Source organism: Dermatophagoides farinae, chromosome 4 (assembly GCF_024713945.1).
Source record: "Dermatophagoides farinae isolate YC_2012a chromosome 4, ASM2471394v1, whole genome shotgun sequence".
NCBI classification, from domain to species: domain Eukaryota; kingdom Metazoa; phylum Arthropoda; class Arachnida; order Sarcoptiformes; family Pyroglyphidae; genus Dermatophagoides; species Dermatophagoides farinae.
The window spans coordinates 4069767-4079405 of NC_134680.1; the positions used below are offsets into that span (position 1 = coordinate 4069767).

Consider the following 9639-nt stretch of genomic DNA (forward strand, 5'->3'; position numbering starts at 1 on the left):
GATACATACACGCACACACACACACACACACACACAATAATAACAATAACAACCACCATACACAGTCAATGATGATGATGAAGAATTTTGATTTGTATAATTTTTTTTTTTGGAATTGGCAATTGCGCATACATTCATACATACACACCTTGTAATTCTTGTACAAGCACAATAACAAGCCGAAGCGGCAGCAGCTTGATGCCCTGAATTAAATGAAATATAAAAACGGTAACGGTGAGAAAATATAATCAACAAAAAAAAACTGCGGTTCGTTTCCAAAAAAAAGTTCCATGATGATGATGATGATGATGATCATCATGAATCATTGAATCAACCAAACAACCACTACTTCTAGTATTCTATAAACTACATGAAAAGCAAATGAATGAATGAATGAAAAAAATTACTGGAACCTGGAATGAATGAATGAATGAAATATATATTTTTGTAGCACCAATTTTCCAATACACACACAAGAACACTGCTACCACCACCACACCTACTCGATAGACATTCAATTGGATTCTATTAACAGCAATAACAAAAACAAGAAGAAGAGAATGGGAATAAAATAGGACCAGATATAAATTTTTTTCTTTTCTTTTGAAAGATTCATTGAAATTTCAATAGTTGTTGTAGTAGCAGTTGTTGTTGTCGTTGTTGTTGTTGTTATATTTATTGATGACGACAATTTGCCCTCAAATAATACACATCAACACACACACACACAAGTCGTGCTGATCGAACACATTATTTTGAAATTGATGTTGAAATTTTTTTTTTCACATATATTCTGTATCTTGTCTGCTATATTAAAATGTTTTTTTTTAATTTCAGGAAAAATTGTTGAATTGTTGCTATGCTTTTTCTTTTTCTTTTTGCTAAGTTTTTGATTCAATTTTTGATGAACACAAATTCCATCTCTTTCTCTTTTTCTTTTTGATTCATCCATTGTTTCATATCCAAAATATGATTATAATGATTATATTTAAGCGGTCTTTTGTCGTTGTTTTTTTTGTAATTATTTGTTTGAAATCATACATACATCCATATTTATTTTGGATTTTTTTTCACTAATTGCATGCATGTTTTTGTCTGGTGATTGGATTGGTTTTGATTATTTGCTTTATATTACATATATATGTGTGTTCGTTGTCATCATCAACTATTGCGGCTTGTTTTATGACGATGATGATTTTTTTTTCTCTTTCTCGTTCGTTGTCATTATTGTTGATTTTCTCCATGTTTTTTCATGTGTTCATGTGTTTGAATTTATTACCCCGAACTAAAAAAAAAAAAAAAATGCAAACAATCAGACATACATTTATATATCAACAAATCATGATTATACTGACATCATCATCACATTTTAAACCAGAAAACATCCTGAACAATGAAAAACAAAAAAAAAAAAAAAACAGAAAATGCACTCAGTTATAAATCAATCGAATTTATTGCATTTTTTCACTGTGGTTATAAATAAAAATAAAATAAATTAAGGTTGCCAGATCTACTAAGGGGTCGAGGAGGACAAAAAATTTTTGGAAAATTCGCTTAATAATACCGTTTTATATTGATGATGATCGAATAAACGTATTCTACTTGTTATTTCAACATAAATCGGATATAATATATAAATATCACCACAGTGGTGATGGTGTTAGAAAAGAGAGAAAAAAAAACTTTTATTTTCGATGCCAGTAATTTTGTTAAAACATGACTGGTGAAAATTGGTACCATGGACATTAAGAATATATTTGCTTTTATTGCTCGATGAAAGAAAAAGAAACGAAAAGTTTTCTCATTGATTTTTCACTCATTACTTTTTTTCTGATGTTTGAGAACGAGAGAGAGAGAGAGAGAATGGAAAATGCCAACAAAAAAATATATTCTTTGTAGACCTGCAAAAAAAATAACACCGTTAGGAATTTTCCACCTAATGATAATGATGATGATGGAATTTGAGAAATAACGATGTTGTAAAATTGCAAAAAGTGTGTTTCTGTGTGTGTGTGTGTGTAATGAATGTGAATTATCCAATGTCATGTATCCATCTTTTTTTATTATTTTTTTTTGTCGGTTGAATTTAATGTCTCAATGTTTAAGTGTTTCTGTAACCTGATTTTTAATGACCGGTATATATATTATATAAAAGTCACGGAAGTGAAAAAATTTTTTACTATTCAGGTAATCATCGGTTAGCAATGATGCAAAAGAAAATTTTTTTTTCCGGTTCAATTCAAATCAGAGAATTTTTACACTGTTTTATTTATTCATAAAAAAAAGTTTTTTTTTTTGCAAAACATCCACTCATTGCAAGAATCATCATCATGTTCGAATGTTAGAACGAAAGTTAAATTGGTTGAAAACTTTACTGGAAATGAGAAAAATATTTTCTTTGCATCATTATCATCAAAAAAAAAAAAAAAAAATTTTTTTCTTCAATTATTCTCAAGATATGCATAAAAAAGGATTATGTAAATAGTTTGTTGTTGTTGTTGATCTCGAAATTCTTTTTTTCACATATATATATTTTTAATGTTCCAAACAACATACATTGCTGTTTCTCTAACTTTATTTGAATTTTCTAAATTTTCTTTTTCATTTCATTTTTGACATTTCTGTTGGATATATATGAAAAAAAAGTTTGCCACATAGTTTTTCATGTAAAAATCAATCAATTATTAAATAGTAGTAAAATGTTGGGCCACGTTTATATGTTATAGCCATTAACATCAAGAATCACTGTCATCATTTTGAATTCAAACATTTTTTTTTTATTTTATTTGTCGGCTGTCACATATAAAATGTCCATTTTCATTTATAAATTCAAATTTTTGATTTCCAATACGTTTCCTTTTGATTCTTTGATCCAATTTAATTTGATTCATATTCTTCTATTTATTCGTTTCAAAATCGAATTTGTAATTTATTCTGGAATTATATTCTGTGTGTGTGTGTGTGTGTGTGTATGGCAACAAAACAAACATATTGGGCGAAAAAAAATGTTTGGCAAAATGAAACTTTTTTTTGCCGTTAGTGTTGAATTTTCTTTCCTTTTTTTTTGTTCGGAAGACAAATATTTTTTTTTGGTTTTTCCAGAATTTTTTTTCTGCAAACATAATTAGAAAGTCTACGACAACGAAAACGAAGGTGATGATGATGATGAAAATTTGTTTTTCTTCCATTTTCCATTTGGTCTATTTTTAATATAATTTATTGGCAAGCAAAAAAAAAAGGTTTTGTTGTTGCTTTTTGGTGACAATGTAAAATGGAATGAATTTTTTTTCTCTTTTTTTTCATCACCAAACAACAAAAGTTTTTTTTCGAACTTTATCGGATCTGAACATCGGAAAATTTGTTAAATTTTTTTTTCTTTTTTTTACAAATTTCATTTTATATATTTGATTTCAGAATTCGATTATAATGACAAAATCTAATTGAAATGGACAGTTCAATTTTCTTTACACTGATAAATCACAGCCAAAACAAAACAAAAAGTTCATTCATGCGATATTAGTATTGAATTTTTGATTTTGTGAAATCCAATCATTCACAAACTATACGAACGAAAAAAAAATACAGAGGTGTGTGTGTGTGTGTGTGTCTTCGAATAAATTATTACATTTCACGTTTGAAACATTGGTGACGGAAAAAAACCTAATAATATGATCAAAAAAAAAAATCAAAAGATTCAAAGAATTCAACCGTTAACACAGAATGGAAAAAAATAATGTTTTATTTATGAATTTTCTTTTTATTCCAAAATCATTTTTAAAACATTTTGGTCGTTTGTTTTTTTCCTGTTATTTTTTTTCTTCATTCAGAATTTCGTTTCATTCAGAATGTTTGCGTGAATTTTGTGTTAATTTTTTTTTTTTTTGATATTCTTTAAATCCACACACACAAACATTCTGATTCAAATTCTGAGTCAAATTGAGGCAGAATAAATATACTTGTTCAATGTTTTGAAGTTCAATAAGAAATTCTTCGAACGTAAACAACGTGAATACATTATTTGACAGATATGGGTGGTGAAGAAGACAAAAAATTTTAATTTTTTTTTCTTACATGAATACTGATATGATGTGTTTGAAAATGGAAAATTTTTTTTTTTTTTTTTGACAAGAAAAAAAATCATATGTGCAGCGTGTATAAAATAGCCTTTTGATCAATTTCGTAATTTTTTTTCCTTCTCGTTTCACCCATTCGTTTTTTTTGTTTGTTTTTTTTGCTTGTAGTTGGTAGCGACAATAATATAGATATATCCAAGCGAAAAATGAAAACAAACCAAAAAAAAAAATTGCAACTGGAATCCCATATATGCATAGACCGGGAATATATATGAATGCCTTTAGGCAGTTTGAACAGTCGTAGTCAATTGTGGATACATTTTCATTTCCATTTCATATACATCAAGGTTGACTTGTTTATCATCATGCAAATAGAAGAAAAAGTTAAATGTCAAAGAAATGTAAATGTGTGTGTGTGTGTGTTTGTGAGAGAGAGAGAGAAAACATCAAAAAAATGGAAATTGAATTTGAATGGATTGTCCCAGAAAGAAAAAAAAACATTAGAATCCGAAAATAGGAAAGAAAAAGTTTTGTTTGTGCTATTTTTGTTTTCTTCATGAATGGATACACAAAAAAAAAGCAAAAACAACAATATTATGCATTAAGAAACAAAAAAATAATATATATTCAAATGGATGAAATGAAATAGGAAAACAAAATAAATTTCCCGATGCTAAAATGCTATGTTCTATAAACACAACACAAAGTAGCCTATGGCGAAATTGGACGGTCATTTTCTGTTATTGTACTATAGATTTTTCGGTTTTTTCTCGAAATCAAAAAAATAGCTTACACATTTTATTCATCTGAAGGTTAGTTGATTTATTTTGGATGGAAAAAAATATTCATCATAAAACAACTAATAATATTGGCAAAAAGATTTTTTTTTTCATTTTATTTTGGAAAAAATTCCTTTTGAAATAAATGGAAAACAAAACAAAAAAAAACAAATTCTAAATGAAAAAAAAATAAATCATCCAAATATGATCGCTATGTCTGTAAACAAATACAAACACCCACATGAGGAGAAAAAGAAATTAATTAAAATTTTCCATGTACCAATAACAACTGGGTAATGTAGATCAATAAGAATTATTTATATACAGATGGGAATTTTTTTTTTTTTTAGTAATTTTGGACATCTTCACCATCTAGACCAGCGACGAAAAAAATCCGGCTCATGTGTAAGCTTAGTGGTCTTATGGAATGAAATTTGGTAGTAAATGGGTTAACATTTTGAATTTCATCATCATCATCATCATCACCAGAAATGAGAGAACAAAAAAAACAAAATATAATCGATCAATGATTAATTAGTTTTATTTTGCCATTAATAACTGATTTTGTGATTCTCATTCATTCATTGTGCAATGGATTTTATTTCTATTAAATGCTGATAAATAATGATCGAATGATTATGGATACGGATAAGTTTCCGTGGAACAAAAATTTTTTTTTCTTCATTTGCCAGAAAAATGTCATATTCATAATAACACACACTCACACACACACACACACAATTTGAATCGAGTGAATAATGGGCTAAAATATCTCGGGAACAAAAATTACACGAAACGCTAATAATCAGATATCGATATTATCATCATCACACGCACACACACACACACACACAAATGGACGAGATAAGATGGAAACAAAAAAAAACCACATTTCGGATATATTAGAACATCTTTTTTCCCGTTCATTTTTTTTACCATTGTAATGTCTTCGTATTTTGGATTGGTTATCATTGGTTATCGCAAAAATCATCATCATCATGTCCAATCATGATGACAAAGATAATGATCGTGGCATCAATAATAATAATAATATTCGTTGAATGAATGAATCAGAATGAAGAAAAAAAAAGAAGAAAATGTCACATCTGTTGTTCACAAATGCCTATTTGTTTGCTTATGTAATCTACAAAACAAACAAACAAAAAAAAACCAAACGAACAAACAAACAAAATTAACAAAACTGATAGCAAAAAAAAAAAAAACAGAAATAAAAATAAAAATGAACAAGTAATAATTATCTGGACAGTTGAATTCAGTATGGCTATATAGCTGGACAGATGAATAGATTTATTTTCAAATCTCATACAAAATGACCATAATAATAATGTAAGATGGAATAAAAAACAAATTCCTTTCATCATCATCATAAATGTTTGATGTTTGTTTGTTTGTTTGTTTGTCATTTTCGTAAAATGAACATTATTTTCATTTATATGCGATATGATGCTCATTTTGATTTGTTGTTAGATTCTCATTTTTCCATTGTTGTTGACAATGAATTGAATCATCTGTATGTTTCCCAAAACACACACACACGAACATCACATTGGTAACCTAATATTCTTGCATAGATTCTTCTTTTCTTCATGGATAAAAAATAAAAATAAAAATTTCATTTACATTTTTGCTTTCTTATTTCTATTTTTCAATATTCATCATCATCATCAATATTTTGTTATTCAATAAATTCAACATTTTTCACATTGAAATATGCAATGAGACAAAAGAAAAAGAAATAAAAACTGGAAATTTTTACCTGATTTTTTTAGTTATGAATAAATATGAACGCAAACGGAAACGAAAATGTCACGATTCTGTCATAATTCTTTGCGGATATTTATCATGATGATAAAATATAAGAATTTTCAAAAAAAGAAGAAGTGTCTTTTTTCTTTTTCTTCTATTCCTTGTTAATGAATATTCATTCATAAAAATTAATTAATTTACCTTTAGGAAATAAAATGAATATATATAAAAAAAATTCTTACTTCCTATTCAAATTCCTAAGAATCAGGTAATTCTATTCACATGGATGGGGGGAATTGATCCTGATGATGAATGATTAATCGAAAATTAATACCATCCTCTCGTGCAAAAAAAAAATAATTGGAACATGAACATTTCAGAAAAAAATGACAATAAAAAGAATGATGATGGATCAATTATAAATTATTGAAATTATTATTTTCTGATCGATTCTTTTTTCTGGCGCTTGCTATTTTCGTTATTCACCATATATGTAAGTAAATTAAATAATAAATTGTTTTTCGAGAAATAAATCAACGAGAGAGAGAAAGAGAAAACAAGAGAAGCATTGGGAATTTTTCTTCTTTCATTATTTATATATAATAAATAAATGTATTGAGCTTTGATGTATAAGATGCTCGTGATCATGAAGATGATGATGTTCAGAAAATGGATTGAATGAAGTGAACCGGAAATGTTTCCATCATCATAAATAATGAGTATAAGATGGGTTTTTTTTTGCTTTCTCTATTTCCAATCATTGACGTAAATGAAATGATGATGATGATGATGATGATGATGACATGACAAACAAGTAAGGTACAAAGAAGAAAAAAGAAACAAAAATCTGTTACAAATATCATCATCATTTGTAACATTTTGAAATTGGAGATTGATAAAATCAATCGTATTTCCCAAAAGACCGAAATAAATATTTAAACAAAGAAAACAAAAAAAATGGTGATTGGTAACAAAAATCAAATTGAATTTTTAAATCTTTTTTGTTTCTCTTTGTTTTGTTCTGTTCTTTCTGTTCATTTTCATGTTCAAGAATGTGAAACAGATGCACAAAAAATGCCAATTATTCATTAATGATTAAGAATTTAAATTCACATTCATGACAATCAGAATGAAAAAAAAAATTCTGAATGTAAGCAAAAATTTGTCATTATTTTTGTTTTCAATTATTCATTGTTAATTTCAAAAACCATTTTATCACTCAATATTCATTAATTTAAAATGCTGATTGATTCCAAATTTTTTTTTGTGTGTGTTAATTGTGTGTGTGTGTGTGTGTGTGTGATTGAAATTAGAATTTTGTTAAATCAATCAATTTTGATGTTAATTGATTTTTTTTCCAATCACATTCTTTATTCATTCTCAATTTTTGATGATGATGATGATGAATAATTATTGTTGGTGAATATTGGTTCTCTCTTTTTCTTTCTGGTATTGGTAATCCATTGTTTAATTGAAAATGTTTCTCATCATCATTGGAATTTGTGGTTCTTTAGAATTTAGAATTTACAAGTCACGAATAAGCGGATTTTCTCTCTCTCTCTCTAGAGTCTAGACAAACTATTCTCATTTTATTTTGTTGAAAATTTTTCCATTCATTTATTCATTTATCATTTCAATGAAAAAAAAAATTCATGTTTATTTTGTCACTATTGTCGCCATCTGTTGTTAGAGTTGTGGTGTTGATTCTTTTCATTCATTCGGTTGGTCGATCAATCCGATAGATGGCTTCAGCAACGTTCAGATAAGCAGTTATACGAATAATATCTGGTGTTGTATCATAATGATAATGGCCACCTTGATTATGATCACTAAAACAATGTGTATGTTCCATACGTAAATTAAGACCGGGATCATTTGAATGTAATGTTGTCAAACATATCAATGGTGGATCCATATCAAAATAACGTAGCCAATTATCAACAGCTTCAGTTGATTTTAATGGTTCTTTGGCAAAATCCGGCATAATATGTAGTTTAGCTTTTCCTTTTTCAATGATAAATACACCGCCCATACTCATTGATTTGTTCGGATATTTTTCCCGTAAAATAGATTGAATTGATTCGGTAAAATTTTCCTTTCCCAGTCGTTTTTCCACAACAATTTTGATAACTTTTCCTGGTTTTCCTTCCGATACGTATAGATTGGCCATTAGACCGAATTCCGGATATTCACATTTTGCAAGACGATAGCCGTTTTCGAAAATCTTTATCGAAAAAAACAACAAAATTTTAAAATAATCAAGTGAAAAAATTGAAAAAAAATTGTAAAATAAATACAAACATCTGCATATTGGGTATTATTATTGACCACTTCAAAATGATCACCATTTTTATGCATCAAAACATTGGGCATCAATTCACAATTATGTCCAATCTTATGAAATGGTCCAGCACCGGCACCGATCATGAAACAATCTCGAATATCTTTCTTGTCATTATCATCATCAGCGGTAACAATAAGGGCAATCTGTTCAAATGTATAGATTTTTGTACGTTTGGGTATCGGAGATAAATTGGATACGGATCCAATATCAGCGATAGATGGATGTCCACATAAACCCGATGCAGCAAGATTGAATGGTGCCTTTGTAAGATCGGGACATTCTTCCCATGTAACATGACATTTTTCAAATAATTTTTTCAATCCATCATCAATGGCCAAAATTAATTCATCGATATTCACTTTGTTGAGAGTATATTTTTCCGATGAAAGCATCTTTTTTTTCGTTCGATATTGAAGAGAGAAATAACTTTTCACAAACAATCCTGATGATGTGAAATAAATCACCTGACGTTTTATTTATTTATTTATATTGAAACAGCGCTGCCACCGCTCTGGTTTAATAATGATGATGTGGCTTTTATTACAAACACTAACCAGGCAACCAAAAGAGTTTTTTTCCATAAACAACAAACATAACTCAAGTGATGAATCAACAACAAAGATAATCATTCACATTCGATGCAAACAAGTTTTTGTTTGTTCCAATATTTCGCATT

The 9639-nt window shown here is 28.0% G+C and overlaps 1 protein-coding gene across 1 annotated transcript; it reads right to left on the reverse strand.

Annotated features, from left to right (window-relative positions):
- Positions 1-8206: 8206 nt before the first annotated feature.
- LOC124491284 (ester hydrolase C11orf54 homolog) lies at positions 8207-9639 on the reverse strand. Its single transcript, XM_047053923.2, has 2 exons — positions 8921-9639; positions 8207-8843 (listed from the first exon to the last, which is right to left on the reverse strand). The coding sequence occupies exons 1-2, from the start codon at positions 9353-9355 to the stop codon at positions 8334-8336; spliced, it is 945 nt and encodes a 314-aa protein (XP_046909879.2). The 5' UTR covers positions 9356-9639; the 3' UTR covers positions 8207-8333.